A 22898-nucleotide genomic window follows, 5' to 3' on the forward strand; every position below is an offset into this window, starting at 1 on the left:
AGCAATACTGGGGGATTTGAAAAGCCATAGTCAATCAATCAATAATATAATAATTATTTTAGCAAAAATGTTTATTTTTAATTTACAATCCGTGGAAGCTATGAGAATAGGAAGATTCAAATCTTTTGTGAAGCATCACAGCACAGTTGAAAAATATATGGCAAATAAAAATCCGAAATGGATGATGTTGGAAGATAGATGGGAAAGGTTGAGTGGAGCTGAAGGGTGGGACTAATAACAAGATAAACAATGTAGGGCATACGGGATCTGTGAAATGTGTATAGGTGCGGAGCTATTGTGAAATAGCACAGTTACAAGTGGAAATCAAACTGGATGGACAACAGAAATAGAGGAAGGACTAAGAACAAACAAGAGAGAACTATTATAAAGTAGACTGTGTCTGTAAAATGTGTATAAGATGTATAAATTGAAGATAAAACAGAAATGTTTATCAGTTTACTCCAATTGGGGGATCGGTGGTAGGGTTTGCGGGGAATAATAATAAAGGTATACTCTTTAAAAAAAGTATGTATGTCTATGTAGGTATGTGTATGTATATATGTGTATATGTATGCATACGTGAATGGATATATATATTTACCCCCCAAAATATGGGGGATTGGAAATGATGCAGACAATTACATTGGAAGCAACATTCTTTCCGCAATATTAAGCTGATCCACCCCCCCCCCCAAAAAAACAAAAAAACAAAAAAAACAAAGCCCTGACCTCAATCCTATAGAAAATGTGTGGGCAGAACTGAAAAAGCGTGTGTGAGCAAGGAGGCCTACAAACCCGACTCAGTTACACCAACTCTGTCAACTTATTGTGGGAAGCTTGTGGAAGGCTACCCGAAACGTTTGATCCAAATTAAACAATTTAAAGGCAATGTTACCAAATACTAATTGAGTGCATGTAAACTTCTGACCCATTGGGAATGTGATGAAAGAAATTAAAGCTGAAATAAATCATTCTCTCTACTATTATTCTGACATTTCACATTCTTAAAAGTGGTGATCCTAACTGACCTAAGACAGGGAATTTTTACTAGGATTAAATGTCAGGAATTGTGAAAAACGGAGTTTAAATGTATTTGGCTAAGGTGTATGTAAACTTCCGATTTCAACTGTGGGTAGGGGTGAATTGGCTATGCATAGAAAATAACAGTGAGTACCAGCAATGGGGGGGTCAATGTAATAGACCAGTGGCCATTTGATTAATTATCAGCAGTCTTATGGCTTGTGGGTAGAAGCTGTTAAGGAGCCTTTTGGTCCTAGACTTGGCGCTCTGGTACCGCTTTCCATGTGGTAGCAGAGAAAACAGTCTATGACTTGGGTGACTGGAGTCTCTGACAAGGATGGCAGGAAACTTGGCCCTAGTGATGTACTGACCCGTACGCACTACCCTCTTTAGCGCCTTACGGTCAGATGCCGAGCAGTTGCCATACCAGGCGGTGATGCAACCGGTCAGGATGCTCTCGATGGTGCAGCTGTAGAACTTTTTGAGGATCTGGGGTCCCATGCCAAATCTTTTCAGTCTCCTGAGGGGGAAAAGGTTTAGGCAGGCTACCTTCACTTCCTTGGGCACAGGGACTATGGTGGTCTGCTTGAAACATGTAGGCATTACAGACTCAGTCAGGGAGAGGTTGAAAATGTCAGTGAAGACACTTGCCAGTTGGTCAACGAATGCTCGGAGTACACGTCCTGGTAATCTATCTGGCCTTGTGGCCTTGTGAATGTTGACCTGTTTGAAGGGGTTGCTCACATCGGCTACCGAGAGCGTTATCACACAGTCATCCAGAACAGCTGGTGCTCTTGTTCATGCTTCAGTGTTGCTTGCCTCGAAGCGAGCATAAAAGGCTAACCTGGTAGGCTCACGTCACTGGGCATTTCGCTTCTGGGTTTCCCTTTGTAGTCCATAATAGTTTTCAAGCCCTGCCACATCCGACGAGCATCAGAGCCGGTGTAGTAGGATTCAATCTAAATCCTGTATTGATGCTTTGCTTGTTTGATGGTTCGTCAGAGGGCATAGCGGAATTTCTTTTTGGGGTCCGTATTAGTGTCCCGCTCCTTGAAAGCGGCAGCTCTAGCCTTTAGCTCGATGCAGATGTTGCCTGTAATCCATGGCTTCTGGTTGGGATATGTACGTACGGTCACTGTGGGGATGACGTCGATGTACTTATTGATGAAGCCAGTGACTGAGGTGGTATTCTCCTCAATGCCATTGGATGAATCCTGGAACATATTCCAGTCTGTGCTAGCAAAACAGTCCTGTAGCTTAGCATCCGCATTATCTGACCACTTCCGTGTTGAGCGAGTCACGGGTACTTCCTGCTTTAGTTTTTGCTTGTAAGCAGGGATCAGGAGGATAGAATTATGGTCAGATTTGTATGCACCTCTGTGTGTGGAGTAAAGGTGGTCTAGAGTTTTTCCTCTGGTTGCACATGTGACACGCTGGTAAAAATTTGGTAAAACTGATATAATTTTGCCTGCATTAAAGTCCCTGGCCACTAGGAGCGCCGCTTCTGGGTGAGCATTTTCTTGTTTGCTTATGGCCTTATAGAGTTGGTTGATTGCGGTCTAAGTGCCAGCATCAGTCTGTGGTGGTAAATAGACGGCTACGAATAATATAGATGATAACTCTCTTGGTAGATAGTGTGGTCTACAGCTTATAATAATGTACTCTACCTTTAATATTAGACATCGCTCACCAGCTGTTATTGACAAAAAGACACACACCCCCACCCCTCGTCTTACCAGACGTAGCTTCTCTGTTCTGCCGGTGCATGGAAAATCCCTCCAGCTCTATATTATCCATGTTGTTATTCAGCCACGACTCGGTGAAACATAAGATATTACAGTTCTTAAAACTTCTCTAAGATAGAGGGCAGCATTTTCACGTTTGGATGAAAAGCATACCCAAATTCAACTGCCAGCTACTCACCCCCAGAAGATAAGATATGCATATTATTAGTAGATGTTGATAGAAAACACTCTGAAGTTTCTAAAACTGTTTGAACCATGTTTGTGAGTTTAACAGAAATGATTTAGCAGGCGAAACCCCGAGGACAGATGTTTTTTTTTTGAGGTCACTCTCTTTTCAATGGATTTTCATTGGGAATCCAGATTTCTAAGGGACCTTCTTGCAGTTCCTACCGCTTCCACTGGATGTCAACAGTCTTTAGAAATTGGTTGAGTTTTTTCCCTTTGTGTAATGAAGGAGTACGGCCATCCAGAATGAGGGTAACTTGTGTACTGTTAGATAGAGGTGCGTGACCAGAAAGCTAGCTACAGTTTGTTTTCCTCCTGTATTGAACACAGATCATCCCGTCTTCAATTTTATTGATTATTTACGTTAAACAATACCTAAAGTTGTATTACAAAAGTAGTTTGAAATGTTTTGGCAAAGTTTACAGGTAACTTTTGAGATACTTTGTAGTCACGTTGAGCAAGTTGGAACCGGTGCTTTTCTGGATCAAACGCGCCAAATAAATGGACATTTTGGATATATATCGACGGAATTAATCGAACAAAAGAACCGTGTGTGATGTTTATGGGACATATTGGAGTGCCAACAAAAGAAGCTTGTCAAAGGTAAGGCATGAATTATATTTTTATTTCTGCGTTTTGTGTCGCGCCTGCAGGGTTGAAATATGCTTCTCTCTTTGTTTACTATGGTGTAATCATCAGATAATAGCATCGTTTGCTTTCGCCGAAACGCCTATTTGAAATTTGAAAAGTTGGCTGGATTCACAACAATTGTAGCTTTAATTTGGTGTATTGCATGTGTGATTTCATGAAAGTTAGATTTTTATTGTAATTTATTTGAATTTGGCGCTCTGCATTTTTACTGGCTTTTGGCCAAGTGGGACGCTACCGTCCCACATATCCCAGAGAGGTTTTAATGTCCCGTTGGTAGGATAATAGTAGGTCATCAATTTTAATTTCCAATGATTGCATGTTAGCAAGTAGAATTGATGGCAGTGGGAGTTTACTCGCTCGCCTACGGATTCTCAAAAAGCAGCCCGATCTGCTTCCTCTTTTCTTCCGTCTTTTCTTCACGCAAATGATGGAGATCTGGGCCTGTTCCCGGGAGAGCAGTATATCTTTCTCGTCGGATTTGTTAAAGGAAAAATCTTCTTCCAATTTAAGGTAAGTCATCCCAGTTCTGATGTCCAGAAGCTATTTTTGGTCATAAGAGACAGTAGCAGCAACATTATGTACAAAATAAGATACAAACAACGCAAAAAACGAACAAAATAGCACAATTGATTACGAACAAGTAAAACATCAGCCATCCTCTACAGCGCCATATTAACATCCCTAACAGGGTTAAAACAGAAACAGCTGAAAGGTTAACAGTTTAGGCATTCATTTTGAGTGATTATGGTTAGGTCTATGTTTTGGGGAAGCTTGAAAACAAAATAATTAAAAACAATGTGTTTCCATCAACTATCATCAACTATGATCACGGCTTGCTAGAGCATTGCAGTGGTGCAGTGGTCTGAGCAGCGCGCTCTGGCTCTGAGATCATCAGTTTGCTCCCAGTGCTGGACAATTGTTTAAGAGGAAGGCATATTATCGACATTTTGGGGACCTTTTTAAATTTCCGAAATCAAAGTGTACTTCTAGTGATCAGGCTGCCCCCCCCCGCTCTACCCAGCTCCTACTGACCTCTACCCAGCCCCCTCCCCTCCACCTAGCTCCTACGGACCTCTACCCAGCTCTTACTGACCTATACCCAGCTCCTACTGACCTCTACCCAGCCCCCTCCCCTCCACCTAGCTCCGACGGACCTCTACCCAGCTCTTACTGACCTATACCCAGCTCCTACTGACCTCTACCCAGCCCCCTCCCCTCCACCTAGCTCCGACGGACCTCTACCCAGCTCTTACTGACCTATACCCAGCTCCTACTGACCTCTACCCAGCCCCCTCCCCTCCACCTAGCTTCTACGGACCTCTACCCAGCTCTTATTGACCTATACCCAGCTCCTACTGACCTCTACCCAGCCCCCTCCCCTCCACCTAGCTCCGACGGACCTCTACCCAGCTCTTACTGACCTATACCCAGCTCCTACTGACCTCTACCCAGCCCCCTCCCCTCCACCTAGCTTCTACGGACCTCTACCCAGCTCTTACTGACCTATACCCAGCTCCTACTGACCTCTACCCAGCCCCCTCCCCTCCACCTAGCTCCGACGGACCTCTACCCAGCTCTTACTGACCTATACCCAGCTCCTACTGACCTCTACCCAGCCCCCTCCCCTCCACCTAGCTCCGACGGACCTCTACCCAGCTCTTACTGATCTATACCCAGCTCCTACTGACCTCTACCCAGCCCCCTCCCCTCCACCTAGCTTCTACGGACCTCTACCCAGCTCCTACTGACCTATACCCAGCTCCTACTGACCTCTACCCAGCCCCCTCCCCTCCACCTAGCTTCTACGGACCTCTACCCAGCTCCTACGGACCTATACCCAGCTCCTACTGACCTCTACCCAGCCCCCCCCCTCCACCTAGCTCCTACAGACCTCTACCCAGCTCTTACTGACCTACACCCAGCTCCTACTGACCTCTACCCAGCCCCCTCCCCTCCACCTAGCTCCTACGGACCTCTACCCAGCTCCTACTGACCTATACCCAGCTCCTACTGACCTCTACCCAGCCCCCTCCCCTCCACCTAGCTCCTACGGACCTCTACCCAGCTCCTACTGACCTATACCCAGCTCCTACTGACCTCTTGGCTCTCATAAGTTATGAGGCCAGAAGTTCATAAACTTCACTGTGGAAATAGTGATATGCTGATATGCTTCAGTGTGATATGACTGGTTTCATATTTGTCTCCATCGATCGTAAGGACGGTGAAATAGATTTACATCTATTGTCACTTATATTTACAATCCCCTTATCCAAACGTCTTACTCCATTTACCCAGCTCTTGTCAATGGCTCTTATCCATTTGTAAATGACAGTGCATGGAGAATGGTGTTATTTCCACTACTCATCATTTCTTCAAGCGTAAAGGTGGGGGAATTATGATGGAATTAAGTCAAGGTCAGAATACGTAGTATCTGTAGACACACCTGTGACACACCTTCATTTTATTTATCTCTTCCCCAAACGAATAGCAGGTGAATGGCATGCTATTCTCATGCTTAAATTTAAGGTCAGAATACACCTAGAGAGAAAAGTGCATAAAAAGGGAATTGCGTTCCATTTACACATGCTTAACTTGGTCCACTACTGAAATCAGTGGACACAAACACACACTGACAGAGGGAAAGAGGGAGATGGAGGGGAGGAACCTGCACTGTTCCATTGTGCACTAGACCAGCAAAGTACAATAGAGTCAACAGCATCTCTCAACTCTCTCTCTCTCTCTGTGTATGTGAATATGTGCGTGCATGGCTGTGTGTATGTGAATATGTGCGTGCATGGCTGTGTGTATGTGAATATGTGCGTGCATGGCTGTGTGTGTATGTGAATATGTGCGTGCATGGCTGTGTGTATGTGAATATGTGCGTGCATGGCTGTGTGTATGTGAATATGTGCGTGCATGGCTGTGTGTGTATGTGAATATGTGCGTGCATGGCTGTGTGTATGTGAATATGTGCGTGCATGGCTGTGTGTGTATGTGAATATGTGCGTGCATGGCTGTGTGTATGTGAATATGTGCGTGCATGGCTGTGTGTGTATGTGAATATGTGCGTGCATGGCTGTGTGTATGTGAATATGTGCGTGCATGGCTGTGTGTGTATGTGAATATGTGCGTGCATGGCTGTGTGTATGTGAATATGTGCGTGCATGGCTGTGTGTGTATGTGAATATGTGCGTGCATGGCTGTGTGTATGTGAATATGTGCGTGCATGGCTGTGTGTGTATGTGAATATGTGCGGGCATGGCTGTGTGTATGTGAATATGTGCGTGCATGGCTGTGTGTATGTGAATATGTGCGTGCATGGCTGTATACGTCTTAAAGAGAGCTTTTCTGGGTTGAAGGAGAACTGGGGCTTGTAGTGTGTGAAGGTGATTGGGAATTGGTGGTAACATTGTAACGGTGGAGGCTGTTGTGTAAATAGCAGCAGGATTAGTGTTAATCACACTGGTATCCCCAAGGGGATTCTGGGTAGGCCATAACAGAGACGTGGGAGGTCTGCTGACCACACCCTCCATCCCCTGACCCCGAGAATTACCCCCTCCCCTCAGTGACCCTCTATGACCTCAAGACCAGGATTCCTCAACTCTGGGTCCGTATTCACACTGCATCTCTGGATTGCTGCTCTAGAATCAGGTCCCCCTGGTCAATTTATGAATTATCCTCTAAAAGACAAAACTGGTCCTATATCAGCATTTCTACTCTGAGGTTTTCATTTTAACCACGTAATCCCATTGACGAGACTCCATTATAAGTTTTTTGCTATTTTAAGTATTCCCGATAACTATTCAGCAGAAAAGTAAGAAGTCATAGAGCTATTACCAAACTGACTGGACTAAGCAGCTTTTAGGGTAAAAAGTGCTGTAGTAAGATGCTACTTCAGACTCATTAATTGTCTCCTAATGTCTATCTCAGACTCATTAGTCAGCTTTTAATGTCTGTCAGATGTTACCTGTCCACTGGCAGCAGGGGACATGGATCACATGACTCGAGTCAGTGGCTTTAGTAATGAGGGGAGGACAGGTTGCCAAGTTGGACAGGTGGCTACACCAGGATGGTGAGAGAGAAGGAGAAAGAGAAAGAGAGAGAAGGGGGAGGGGACTCAATTCAATCTACAGTGTATGACAGAAAGTCTCATTTTCTTTCCTCTCCTCTCTTCTCCCCTCCTCTCCTCTTCCCTCATCTCCTCTTCTCTGCTCTCCCCTCCTGTCCTCTTCCCTTCCTTTCTCTCCTCTCCTCTTCCCTCCCTCCATTTTCTCTTCCCTCCTCTTCTATCTTTTTCTCTTATCTCCTCGCATCTTCAATACATATATTAAGAAGTATTGGAGATTGAACCAGGATAAGAAATAATTTCATGGTGTGGATATAAGCTAATTTACACTTGGAGGACTGCCTGGCACCTCTCTCTACCAGTACCAGCGGACACACACATTTGCATGCACATACACACACAAAGCACATACACACCAGGTTTACCGTGGGAATGCCTCTGGCATTGCAGTGGTCAATGAGGTGATGCATTTAAATGGAAATGCATTTAAACCCTGGCTGTGTGTGTGTGTTTGTGTGCATGCCTCTGTGTGTGTGTGTGTGTGTGTGTGTGTGTATCTAAACCCTGTCTCTCTCCTCCCAGTCACACATACATTAGGGTATGGTTGGCTGGCTATTAAAAGACACCCCACTGCCACTCCCCCGTGTAAGACCAGGCGGGATTAGCCTGTTCTATTACCACACTAATCTAGTGACCAAAAGACCACAATGACACCCTACAGAGAGAGAGAGAGAGAGAGAGAGCGAGAGAGAGAGAGCGAGAGAGAGAAAATCCTTTTTCTTAATATGGTTTCTTGCAGAGACAGACAGGCAGATTAGTAACTGGTGTCTAGCTTGGTGCTTGGGTATCCCTCAAACTCTATTAGAATGGTAGAGTGGGTGCGCCTGTATTCATCAGACAGGGTGTGTTTTGTGTGAGAAAGCAGTGTGTCTAAGGCCGTTAACGGGAGCAACTCTTCAAAAAGACTGTCACAGCATATCTCTGCCCCGCACCCCTAACCCACAGGGCAGATGTGTGTCTGTGTGTGTGTCCGTGTCAGTCAGATCCTATGCAAAACCCTGGTGTAGAATGTCTGAGTATCCAAGGTGACTTGCTGTTGTCTCCAGCTGGCAAGAATTTTATTCCATCCAAAATCAAATGAACAAATATCCCAGATTTGAATGTGAAATTGAGGTTTGGTTTTGTGCAAGCAGTTGCTCCAGTGACACATATCCCTGAGTACACCATGTTCTGTACTGCTATGTATGTTAGTCCCCTGTCCTATTCTGTCCATGTGTAGTTCTCTCCTGTTGTGGGTGTGTGTGTATGTGTGGGTGTGTGTGTATGTGTGTGTGTGTGTGTGTATGTGTGTCACATTGTGTGTTTAGCAGATGGCACTCTCCACACCACTGAACGTTTTAACAGAACGCCTCCCAGCACCCTTCACTTGAATCCACCTGGCTTTGCCGCCGCTGGCCAGAACACACTAGTGAACACTCTTCACGTCGTTACATACACACAAACACACACACACTTCCCAGTCACACACACTCTGCCGCATCTGTGGCAAAAATAAGTTCTGACAGAAGCAGCCCATCTCAGTTTGGACATTTATTACAATACAATATGTCAGTCAGTCATTTTCCATATTCCTATTTTACAATTTACAACCCAGATAATTAGAAGACTATAAATAGAATGAAATGCTTCATGTACCTGAATTCATTTTCAAACAATTACATTTACAAAGACATAGAATACCTACAGTATATGCTAATCGTTGACTAGATAAAACCATTGTTAGTGTGTTCATCCTCAATAAAAAAGGCATTGAGAGCTTGGCACAATACATTCTATCACATAACACTCTCCTCCCTGTCTTCCTGGCTTTGCATATCCAAAACTGGTCCTCAAAGACAAGCACGCACGCACGCACACACAGCGTGATGCTTCAGAATTACACTTTCTCAGCTTGTCCTTTAAGTTTCTGTTGACTTTCAGACATCCTTCAAATGTTTCAGATAGAGCCCAACGCTCCACAACAGCTAAAACATCTCTCCTTCAAATGTTTCAGATAGAGCCCAACAACATCTAAAACATCTCTCCTTCAAATGTTTCAGATAGAGCCCAACAACAGCTAAAACATCTCTCCTTCAAATGTTTCAGATAGAGCCCAACGCTCCACAACAGCTAAAACATCTCTCCTTCAAATGTTTCAGATAGAGCCCAACAACAGCTAAAACATCTCTCCTTCAAATGTTTCAGATAGAGCCCAACGCTCCACAACAGCTAAAACATCTCTCCCCTACCAGCTGAAAATTTGCCAACATTCTGTCACGATTCAGATTTGATTAACAGCAAATTTGCACAATGACAAAATATAGACTATCGTAGTCATATGAAATGCCTTAGGCCATACTTGGTGGACATTCAACTCCTGGTTTTATTCATTGAACTCTGCTTCACTATAAACTTACAAGTCCTTGTTGATGAATGGATGTAGCACTTATTAGTACTGGTCAACAAAGTTCAATGGATGGACTACTCCTTAGTGGTTATGGGAGTTGGAGTCCTTATATTGTATTGGAGATTAATGAGTAGTGTGGTCCTGAAATGCATATGTGGTAAATTGGAGACATATATTCTGTTTGTGTAGTGGAGATCAAAAACAAAAGTTTATCTGAACAGAAAACATTGGCACCACTGAACTAGGGCTGGGCAATATATCAAATTAATTTGAATTCATCTTCTTGCACGATATTCCAAATACCTGTATTGCAAAATCAAGTTCTTTTTTTGATAACATTCTTATATCCGCTTGTTCTCATGTTGTCTTTTTGGTCTCGTCTCCTTCGCTCCTTCTGTGCTGTGTGCACCTTCCCATTTACACCAGAGATCTGTATATAATGACGAGATGCTCATGTCTCTGCCCTAACAATGGGAGGCGATAACAATTCAACTGTTCTGCCTTGTAGCTAGCAAAAAAATCCAAGTTGGCAAAATTTGAAATATAAAGATTACCTGGCTACTCACTAAGATGTGGACTGGTGCTTGAGAGATTATAAACAATCTTCTGAAATGCCTTCTACAAGAAGTTAGTCATTATTAGTGAATGTGCATTATGCATGCTTCTGGTTATTACATTTGTAACAAAAATGGCATTTTCATAGACAGACTTGAAAGCCATATCAGTGATTATTGCAAAAAAAGAAGGTTAAACTATTTTGATAAAATAATACAATAATTAGTGAAATGTAGTGTATTTTACCTTTATGTATATACAACAATGCTTATTTAGAGAAAACCTTTTAGAAATTGATATATCGTGAATCACCCATAAATATGAAAAAATAATAATCTAATCATCATTCTTAGGTCATATCGCCCAGCCGAACTCTAAACAAACTACAGAAACGTTTCGCACATGACTTAAGTCAGGATGACCGTGACAAATATTGTCGTGTCACAAAGTCACCAAAAAAAGAAAATAATTAAGAGCAGTTGAATTTCTTTTTTTTACAGACACATATGTACAAAAAGTAAACAGAACAAGAGACGGAAAGTTCCGTTGGTTCCACTGAAACACACAGGGAACCTCTTCAACAGCTTCTTCAGCCTCAGGTCAATCCTCTGAACTATGCCCTAAGGTTATATGGTTTATAAAAGTGCCTCTTTTCTCTCCTCCGTTCATATTTTCTGTTGTAGGGTTTGTTTGTTGACGTTATTCCTTATGAACATCTCAATCTAAAGTGCATGGATGACGTAAACGTCTGTTTCTGTTTTATATCCATTCACTGGCTCAGACGGGAACCATACTGTCCTGCATCTGGTCCTGTATTTGTTGCATGTGGGACAGCAATACCTGCTGCACACTGGCAAGGATCTGGTCCTGGTGTGATGGTGTGACGATTCCTATACTGGCCATGTCCCTGTAAACATAGTACAACACACAATTAGGCATGTTGGGAGTTGAACAGAGCATGCACACGGACACACAAAAAGAAAGAGAGAGAAAAAGCGAGAGAATAGGAGAGACAGAGAGAGACTATTGAGAAAGGACGCCGTAGGCAGACATGGCTCTCAAGAGAAGACAGGCTATGTGCACACTGCCCACAAAATGAGGTGGAGACTGAGCTGCACTTCCTAACCTCCTGCCAAATGTATGACCATATTAGAGACACATATTTCCCTCCGAATACACAGATCCACAAAGAATTCGAAAAAACAAACCCAATTTTGATAAACTCCCATATCTACTGGGTGAAATACCACAGCGTGACATCACAGCAGCATGATTTGTGACCTGTTGCCACAAGAAAAGGGCAACCAGTGAAGAACAAACACCATTGTAAATACAACCAATATTTATATTTATTTATTTTCCCTTTTGTACTTTACCCATTTGCACATTGTTACAACACTGTATATATACATAATATGACATTTGTAATGTCTTTATTTTTTTGGAACTTCTGTGAGTGTAATGTTTACTGTTCATTTCATTTTTGTATATTATCTACTTCACTTGCTTTGGCATGGTTAACATATGTTTCTCATGCCAATAAAGCCCCTTGAATTGAGAGGGAGAGAGAGAGACAGAGCGAGACAGAGAGAGAGAGAGAGAAACCGACTCACTGCTGTGTGAGGGTTAGCAGGCTGTCAGGACTGGTGTATCCAGCAGCAGTGACGATGTCTCTGTACATGTCCATCCCTATAGCCTGGAGCCAGTATTCTACTGACCACACTGACACAAACTCTGGACCTCCTACAGGCTCCAACAGAGTGGGAACAGGCCTGCACAGAGATATAAAGAAATAATGAGTTATAGTGAGTCCATGTTATGCTGAAAAAACATTGAAAGGGCCTGCAATGAAAGACATGGTTTCCTCTGGGTGTGTGTGTGTGTACCTCTCTCCTCCTGTCCTCTTCAGTGTGGTAGTTGGGTTGCGGATGAGTTTATCCAGAATGTTGAGGATCTGCGTGAAACTTGGTCTGTGTATTCTGTCTCTCTGCCAGCAGTCTAACATCAGTTGGTGCAGACAAACTGGACAGTCCATAGGTGGGGGCAGACGGTAACCCTCATCTATCGCTTTTATCACCTAGAGAGAGGGGGAGATAGGGATCAAGTGGGTAAGAAAGCATGTTTAACTAACTTTGTCTAACTGCTCAACTTAGTTTCTGTCTCACATTCAGGCGAATGTCCTGTTTTTGAGTTTTAACACATGCTTACATCCTGGTTACTCATGTCCCAATATGGCCGCTCTCCATATGACATCACCTCCCACATGACCACGCCGTAGCTCCATGTGTCAGAGGCTGGGGTGAACTTCCTGTAGGCGATGGCCTCTGGAGCAGTCCATCTGATGGGGATCTTCCCCTCTGGAGAGTGGTACGTCCCAGTCACCTCCTGTAACACATGGAAGAGAATGAGAAATGAGAAATTAGGATCCACAGGTGCTAAGGACCCACATTTAAAAGATGAGTGATCTAACAATCATTGAAACCTTATCTTGCATAATAAATCATTACTTCAGACAAGTAATAAGCATGTTTAGGTTCTTTGTTCTATGTTCTATCCTGTGTTTCTGTGTTCTTACCCGTGTGGTGTATGCTGCCTCAGGGTCGTCCTCCAGTACTCGTGACAGGCCGAAGTCAGACACCTTACACACCAGGTTGCTGTTGACCAGGATGTTGCGGGCGGCCAGGTCTCGGTGAACGTAGCTCATGTCAGACAGGTACTTCATGCCCGACACGATGCCACGCAGCATGCCCACCAGCTGGATCACTGTGAACTGACCGTCGTGTTTCTAATGGAGAAAGACAATACAGACATTAGAATAGAGTTTACAGTATGAACACAAAGACACAGACTCTCTCTCGTTCTCCTTCTTACCCTGAGGAAGGTGTTGAGGGATCCATTCTCCATGTACTCTGTGATGATCATCACTGGTTTACCTGAACAGGAGACAAACAAGCAGCGATTAAGCCAGGGTGGAGTTCTACAAAGATCAGTTTTGGGTTCCCTGCTTTTACTTTCTAAACGAAGAAAGAACCTGTAAATATCTGCTTAGATTGGTCAAAGTAGCTGTCAATCACTCACATCGTGTGACCACACCCTCCAGTCTGATGATGTTTGGGTGGTCGAACTGTCCCATGATGCTGGCCTCAGAGAGGAACTCCCGCCTCTGTTTGTCAGCATATCCTGCCTTCAGACTCTTTATGGCCACGTAGATCTCTCTCTTCCCCTGGAGCCGCAGACGGCCACTACACACCTCCCCAAACTCACCTACAACGCACACAGATACACACAGTATAAATAACTACACACCTCCCCAAACTCACCTACAACACACACAGATACACACAGTATAAATAACTACACACCTCCCCAAACTCACCTACAACGCACACAGATACACACAGTATAAATAACTACACACCTCCCCAAACTCACCTACAACACACACAGATACAGACAGTATAAATAACTACACACCTCCCCAAACTCACCTACAACACACACAGATACACACAGTATAAATACCTACACACCTCCCCAAACTCACCTACAACGCACACAGATACAGACAGTATAAATAACTACACACCTCCCCAAACTCACCTACAACACACACAGATACAGACAGTATAAATAACTACACACCTCCCCAAACTCACCTACAACACACACAGATACACACAGTATAAATACCTACACACCTCCCCAAACTCACCTACAACGCACACAGATACACACAGTATAAATAACTATACACCTCCCCAAACTCACCTACAACGCACACAGATACACACAGTATAAATAACTACACACCTCCCCAAACTCACATACAACACACACAGATACACACAATATCAATAACTACACACCTCCCCAAACTCACCTACCATGCACACACACACACACACACACACACACACACACACACACACACACACACACACACACACACACACACACACACACACACACACACACACACACACACACACACACACACACACACACACACACACACACACACACACACACCTTGATGATTTATTATCAGTGTGTGTGTCAGGCTCCCTTACCGATGCCAATTACTTTCTCTATGTGTATGTTGGAGGCGTCAATCTCTTTGGCAAACTCATGGACAGCCTGGTCCGGGTCCTCATAGGTGAAGGGGTCCACGTATATCCTCACACCTTCAGATGGAGAGGGGGAGGGAAGGAGGGGGGGAATGGAGATGGTTTGAGAAAATAAATTGGAAGGGATAGAGGGATGCCCACATGAGTATGTGCTCGGCCATGTTTGTTTGTGTGTGTGGTCTTACCTGGGTTTAAATGTTTCTCCTCCTCTAAGTCCTGCTTAGCTTTGCTGTATTGTCCCCTCCTGAAATAACAGAGGTAGAGAATGAAGTAGTGAAGGGAACAGAACACAGCTCACTAACAGGTAGAAGAAGGAGAGGGGGATGGAGGGAGAATAGTGACTTAGGAAGAAGGAGAGGGGGATGGGGGGAGAATAGTGACTTAGGAAGAAGGAGAGGGGGATGGAGGGAGAACAGTGACTTAGGAAGAAGGAGAGGGGGATGGGGGGAGAATAGTGACTTAGGAAGAAGGAGAAGGGGATGGAGGGAGAATAGTGACTTAGGAAGAAGGAGAGGGGGATGGGGGGAGAATAGTGACTTAGGAAGAAGGAGAGGGGGATGGAGGGAGAATAGTGACTTAGGAAGAAGGAGAGGGGGATGGAGGGAGAATAGTGACTTAGGAAGAAGGAGAGGGGGATGGGGGGAGAATAGTGACTTAGGAAGAAGGAGAGGGGGATGGGGGGAGAATAGTGACTTAGGAAGAAGGAGAGGGGGATGGAGGGAGAATAGTGACTTAGGAAGAAGGAGAGGGGGATGGAGGGAGAATAGTGACTTAGGAAGAAGGAGAGGGGGATGGGGGGAGAATAGTGACTTAGGAAGAAGGAGAGGGGGATGGGGGGAGAATAGTGACTTAGGAAGAAGGAGAGGGGGATGGAGGGAGAATAGTGACTTAGGAAGAAGGAGAGGGGGATGGAGGGAGAACAGTGACTTAGGAAGAAGGAGAAGGGGATGGAGGGAGAACAGTGACTTAGGAAGAAGGAGAAGGGGATGGAGGGAGAATAGTGACTTGTGTGTGTGTGCGGGGGTGTGTGTGTGTGTGTGAGTGCCTACACGCGTGACACCTTAGTCCTGAGAGCCACTCTCAGTATAAAGCAGCCTCAAGGGAGAGGTTGTGTGTGTGTGTGTGTGTGTGTGTGGAGGCAAGGGAAAGTTGATACAGGGGCTGTGTTTTTGTGAACACTAATGATAAAATCAGGGACAAGGGGATTACCAGGTGAGCAATCAGGCCTTTTGGAAACACCGTCTCTTTTAGGACAAATCAAATCAATCAAATCAAATGTTATTTGTCAGATGCGCCGAATACAACAGCTGTAGACCTTACAGTGAAATGCTTACTTACAAGCCCTTAACCAACAATGCAGCTTTAAGAAGTGTTAAGAAAGTATATACTAAAATGAACTGAAGTGAAGAAAAAAAAAAAATATATATTTTTTTAAAACAACAAATAATTAAGGAGCAACAATAAATCAAATCAAATGTATTTATATAGCCCTTCTTACATCAGCTGATATCTCAAAGTGCTGTACAGAAACCCAGCCTAAAACCCCAAAAAGCAAGCATTGCAGGTGTAGAAGCACGGTGGCTAGGAAAAACTCCCTAGAAAGGCCAAAACCTAGGAAGAAACCTAGAGAGGAACCAGGCTATAAGGGGTGGCCAGTCCTCTTCTGGCTGTGCCGGGTGGAGATTATAACAGAACATGGCCAAGATGTTCAAATGTTCATAAAAATAATAATATTCACAGTAGTTGTCGAGCACCTCAGGAGTAAATGTCAGTTGGCTTTTCATAGCCAATCATTAAGACTATCTCTACCGCTCCTGCTGTCTCTAGAGAGTTGAAAAAAGCAGGTCTGGGACAGGTAGCACGTCCGGTGAACAGGTCAGGGTTCCATAGCCGCAGGCAGAACAGTTGAAACTGGAGCAGCAGCACGGCCAGGTGGACTGGGGACAGCAAGGAGTCATCATGCCAGGTCCTCCGAGAGAGAGAAAGAGAGAATTAGAGAGAGCATACTTAAATTCACATAGGACACCGGATAAAGTACTCCAGATATAACAGACTGACCCTAGCCCCCCGACACATAAACTACTGCAGCATAAATACTGGAGGCTGAGACAGGAGGGGTCAGGAGACATTGTGGCCCCATCCGATGATACCCCCGGACAGGGCCAAACAGGCAGGATATAACCCCACCCACTTTGCCAAAGCACAGCCCCCACACCACTAGAGGGATATCTTCAACCACCAACTTACCATCCTGAGACAATGCCGAGTATAGCACACAAAGATCTCCTCCACGGCACAACCCAAGGGGGGTCGCCAACCCAGACAGGAAGATCACGTCAGTGACTCAACCCACTCAAGTGACGCACCCCTCCTAGGGACAGCATGGAAGAGCACCAGTAAGCCAGTGACTCAGCCCCTGTAATAGGGTTAGAGGCAGAGAATCCCAGTGGAGAGAGGGGAACCGGTCAGGCAGAGACAGCAAGGGCGGTTCGTTGCTCCAGAGCCTTTCCGTTCACCTTCACACTCCTGGGCCAGACTAGACTCAATCATACACACTGAGAGAAATGAGATGAGTCTTCAGTAAAGACTTAAAGGTTGAGACCGAGTCTGCGTCTCTCACATGAGTAGGCAGACCATTCCATTAAAATTGAGATCTATAAGAGAAAGCCCTGCCTCCAGCTGTTTGCTTAGAAATTCTAGGGACAATTAGGAGGCCTGCGTCTTGTGACGTGTAGGTATGTACGGCAGGACCAAATCGGAAAGATAGGCAAGCCCATGTAATGCTTTGTAGGTTAGCAGTAAAACCTTGAAATCAGCCCTTGCCTTAACAGGAAGCCCGTGTAGGGAAGCTAGCACTGGAGTAATATGATAAAAATGTTGGGTTCTAGTCAGGATTCTAGCAGCCGTATTTAGCACTAACTGAAGTTTATTTAGTGCTTTATCCGGGTAGCCGGAAAGTAGAGCATTGCAGTAGTCTAACATAGAAGTAACAAAAGCATGGATTAATTTTTCTGCATCATTTTTGGACAGAAAGTTTCAGATTTTTGCAATGTTACGTAGATGGAACAAAGCTATTCCTTGAAACAGTCTTGATATGTTCGTCAAAAGAGAGATCAGGGTCCAGAGTAACGCCGAGGTCCTTCACAGTTTTATTTGAGATGACTGTACAACCATCAAGACTAATTGTCAGATTCAACAGACGATCTCTTTGTTTCTTGGGACCTAGAACAAGCATCTCTGTTTTGTCCGAGTTTAAAAGTAGAAAGTTTGCAGCCATCCACTTCCTTATGTCTGAAATACAGGCTTCTAGCGAGGGCAATTTTGGGGCTTCACCATGTTTCATTGAAATGTACAGCTGTGTGGCATCCGCATAGCAGTGAAAGTTAACATTATGTTTCCGAATGACATCACCAAGAGGTAAAATATATAGTGAAAACAATAGTGGCCCTAAAACGGAACCTTGAGGAACACCGACATTTACAGTTGATTTGTCAGAGGACAAACCATCCAAAGAGACAAACTGATATCTTTCCGACAGATAAAATCTAAACCAGGCCAGAACTTGTCCGTGTAGACCAATTTGGGTTTCCAATCTCTCCAAAAGAATGTGGTGATCGATGGTATCAAAAGCAGCACTAAGGTCTAAGAGCACGAGGACAGATGCGGAGCCTCGGTCTGACGCTATTAAAAGGTCATTTACCAGCTTCACAAGTGCAGTCTCAGTGCTATGATGGGGTCTGAAACCAGACTGAAGCATTTCGTATACATTGTTTGTCTTCAGGAAGGCAGTGAGTTGCTGCGCAACAGCTTTTTCATTTTTTTTTTTAAAGGAATGGAAGATTCGATATAGGCCGATAGTTTTTTACATTTTCTGGGTCAAGGTTTGGCTTTTCAAGAGAGGCTTTATTACTGCCACTTTTAGTGAGTTTGGTACACAACCGGTGGATAGAGAGCCGTTTATTATGTTCAACATAGGAGGGCCAAGCACACGAAGCAGCTCTTTCAGTTGTTTAGTTGGAATAGGGTCCAGTATGCAGCTTGAAGGTTTAGAGGCCGTGATTATTTTCATCATTGTGTCAAGAGATATAGTACTAAAACACTTGAGTGTCTCTCTTGATCCTAGAATTTATTACTGCTGAAGTGAAAGCCATCCTCTCTTGGGGAATGCTGCTTTTAAGTTAGCTTTGCGACAGTATCAAAAATAAATTTAGGATTGTTCTTATTTTCCTCAATTAAGTTGGAAAAATAGGATGATCGAGCAGCAGCGAGGGCTCTTTGATACTGCACGCTACTGTCTTTCCAAGTTAGTCGGAAGACTTCCAGTTTGGTGTGGCGCCATATCTGTTCCAATTTTCTGGAAGCTTGCTTCAGAACTCGGGTATTTTCTGTATACCAGGGAGCTAGTTTCTTATGACAAATATTTTTAGTTTTTAGGGGTGCAACTGCATCTAGGGTATTGCGCAAGGTTAAATTGAGTTCGTCAGTTAGGTGGTTAACTGATTTTTGTCCTCTGACGTCCTTGGGTAGGCAGAAGGAGTCTGGAAGGGCATCAAGGAATCTGTTGGTTGTCTGAGATTTTTTAGCACGACTTTTGATGCTCCTTGGTTGGGGTCTGAGCAGATTATTTTTTGCGATTGCAAACGTAATAAAATGGTCGTCCGATACATTAAAAACATTAAGATCCACAACATTTATTCCAGGGGACAAAACTAGGTCCAGAGTATGACTGTGACAGTGAGTAGGTCCAGAGACATGTTGGACAAAACCCACTGAGTCGATGATGGCTCCGAAAGCCTTTTGGAGTGGGTCTGTGGACTTTTCCATGTGAAAATTAAAATCACAAAAAATTTGAATATTATCTGCTATGACTACAAGGTCCGATAGGAATTCAGGGAACTCAGTGAGGAACGCTGTATATGGCCCAGGAGGCCTGTAAACAGTAGCTATAAAAAGTGATTGAGTAGGCTGCATAGATTTCATGACTAGAAGCTCAAAAGACGAAAACGCCATTTTTTTTTTTGTAAATTGAAATTTGCTATCGTAGATGTTAGCAACACCTCCGCCTTTGCGGGATGCACGGGGGATATGGTCACTAGTGTAACCAGGAGGTGATTAGTTCATTGACTAACTGCCTTTGAAGTGAGGGATCTAACATTAAGTAGCCCTATTTTGAGATGTGAGGTATCACGATCTCTTTCAATAATGGCAGGAATGGAGGAGGTCTTTATTCTAGTGAGATTGCTAAGGCGAACACCGCCATGTTTAGTTTTGCCCAACCTAGGTCGAGGCACAGACACGGTCTCAATGGGGATAGCAGAGCTGACTACACTGACTGTGCTAGTGGCAGACTCCACTAAGCTGGCAGGTTGGCTAACAGCCTGCTGCCTGGCCTGCACCCTATTTCATTGTGGAGCTAGAGCCCTGTCTATGCTGGTAGATAAGATGAGAGCACCCCTCCAGCTAGGATGGAGTCCGTCACTCCTCAGCAGACCAGGCTTGGTCCTGTTTGTGGCTGAGTCCCAGAAAGAGGGCCAATTATCTACAAATGTTATCTTTTGGGAGGGGCAGAAAACAGTTTTCAACCAGCGATTGAGTTGTGAGACTCTGCTGTAGAGCTCATCACTCCCCCTAACTGGGAGGGGGCCAGAAACAATTACTCGATGCCGACACATCTTTCTAGCTGATTTCCACGCTGAAGCTATGTTGCGCTTGGTGACCTCTGACGGTTTCATCCTAACATCGTTGGTGCCGACGTGGATAACAATATCTCTATACTCTCTACACTCGCCAGTTTTAGCTGTAGCCAGCACCATCTTCAGATTAGCCTTAACATCGGTAGCCCTGCCCCCTGGTAAACAGTGTATGATCGCTGGATGATTCGTTTTTAAGTCTAATACTGCGGGTAATGGAGTCGCCAATGACTAGGGTTTTCAATTTGTCAGAGCTAATAGTGGGAGGCTTCGGCGTCTCAGACCCCGTAACGGGAGGAGTAGAGACCAGAGAAGGCTCGGCCTCAGACTCCGACTCGCTGCTTAATGGGGAGAACCGGTTGAACGTTTCTGTCGGCTGAATGAGCGACACCGGTTGAGCATTTCAGCATTTCCCTCCAGAAGCCATGAGAAAGTTGTCCAGCTGCGGGGACCGTGCGAGGGGATTTGTACTAACGTTACTATCTGTACTTACTGGTGGCACAGACGCTGTTTCATCCTTTCCTACACTGAAATTACCCTTGCCTAACGATTGCGTCTGAAGCTGGGCTTGTAGCACAGCTATCCTCGCCGTAAGGCGATCGTTCTCCTGTATATTATGAGTACAGCGACTGCAATTAGGAGGCATCATGTTAATGTTACTACTTAGCTTCAGCTGTTGGAAGTCCTGACGAACCATGTCCAGATAAAGCGTCCGGAGTGAAAAAGTTAAATGAAAAAAAGTTGAGTGAGTGAAAAACAAAAAATATAAACGGTAATTAAAAAGTAAAACCGTAAAGTTGTCAGGTAGCAAAATAAGGTTGGCAACAAAACGCACAGCAAAACATAAACAAGTCTGCAAGTTGTGACCGGAAATGACGGAATAAAAAAACTGTAGCGAGGCTATATACAGGGGGATACTGGTACATAGTCAATGTGCGGGGGCACCGGTTAGTCGAGGTAATTGAGGTAATAGGTACACTACCATTCAAAGGTTTGGGGCCACTTAGAAATGTCCTTGTTTTGGAAAGAAAAGCAAATGTTTTGTCCATTAAAATAACATCAAATTGATCGGAAATACAGTGTAGACATTGTTAATGTTGTAAATGACTATTGTAACTGGAAACGGCGGATTTTTTAAGGAATATCTACATAGGCATACAGAGGCCCATTATCAGCAACCATCACTCCTGTGTTCCAATGGCACGTTGTGTTAGCTTATCCAAGTTTATAATTTTAAAAGGCTCATTAGAAAACACTTTTGCAATTATGTTAGCACAGCTGGAAACTATTGTTCTGCTTAAAGAAGCAATAAAACTGGCCTTCTTTAGACTAGTTGAGTATCTGGAGCATCAGCATTTGTGGGCTCGATTACAGGCTCAAAATGGCCAGAAACAAAGAACTTTCTTCTGAAACTCATCAGTCTATTCTTGTTCTGAGAAATGAAGGCTATTCCATGCGAGAAATTGCCAAGAAACTGAAGATCTCATACTACTCCCTTCACAGAACAGCGCAAACTGGCTCTAACCAGAATAGAAAGAGGAGTGGGAGGCCTAGGTGCACAACTGAGCAAGAGGACAAGTACATCAGAGTATCTAGTTTGAGAAACAGACACCTCACAAGTACTCAACTGGCAGCTTCATTAAATAGTACCTGCAAAGCACCAGTCTCTATGTCAACAGTGAAGAGGCGACTCTGGGATGCTGGCCTTCCAATCAGAGTTGCAAAGAAAAAGACATATCTCAGACTGGCCAATAAAAATAAAAGATTAAGATGGGCAAAAGAACACAGACACTGGACAGAGGAAGATTGGAAAAAAGTGTTGTGGACAGACAAATCTAAGTTTGAGGTGTTCGGATCACAAAGAGGAACATTCGTGAGACGCAGAAAAAATTAAAAGATGCTGGAGGAGTGCTTGACGCCATCTGTCAAGCATGGTAGAAGCAATGTCATGGTCTGGGGGTGCTTTGGTGGTGGTAAAGTGGGAGATTTGTACAGGGTAAAAGGGATCTTGAAGAAGGAAGGCTATCACTCCATTTTGCAACGCCATGCCATACCCTGTGGACGGCCCTTAATTGGAGCCAATTTCCTCTTACAACAGGACAATGACCCAAAGCACAGCTCCAAACTTAGTCAAAAATTATATAACTTTTGCTGGTTTGTTACGATCGCTAACTTTTGCTGCTGGTAAATGGCTTGTGTTTCTGGCTATTGTGGAAAGCTAATATAATGCTATATTGTGTTTTCGCTGTAAAACACTTAAGAAATCGGAAATATTGGCTGGATTCACAAGATCCTTGTCTTTCATTTGCTGTACACCATGTATTTTTCAGAAATGTTTTATGATGAGTATTTAGGTATTTCACGTTGGTGTCT

General features: G+C 44.1%; 1 protein-coding gene across 1 annotated transcript in view; it reads right to left on the reverse strand.

Moving 5' to 3' along the window:
- Positions 1-9284: 9284 nt before the first annotated feature.
- The window catches only part of LOC129813907 (ephrin type-A receptor 4-like), a 66266-nt gene continuing 52652 nt past the window's right edge, over positions 9285-22898 (reverse strand). Inside the window, exons 10-18 of the mRNA XM_055866516.1 lie at positions 15021-15079; positions 14779-14892; positions 13787-13972; positions 13580-13641; positions 13284-13493; positions 12917-13093; positions 12595-12785; positions 12322-12480; positions 9285-11615 (exon numbers count right to left, since the gene is read on the reverse strand). Coding sequence (XP_055722491.1) covers positions 11486-11615; positions 12322-12480; positions 12595-12785; positions 12917-13093; positions 13284-13493; positions 13580-13641; positions 13787-13972; positions 14779-14892; positions 15021-15079 — 1288 coding nt within the window. The 3' untranslated portion in view covers positions 9285-11485. The remainder of the gene's footprint in view (positions 11616-12321; positions 12481-12594; positions 12786-12916; positions 13094-13283; positions 13494-13579; positions 13642-13786; positions 13973-14778; positions 14893-15020; positions 15080-22898) is intronic.

The sequence above is a fragment of the Salvelinus fontinalis genome, chromosome 17 (genome assembly GCF_029448725.1).
Source record: "Salvelinus fontinalis isolate EN_2023a chromosome 17, ASM2944872v1, whole genome shotgun sequence".
NCBI lineage: Eukaryota > Metazoa > Chordata > Actinopteri > Salmoniformes > Salmonidae > Salvelinus > Salvelinus fontinalis.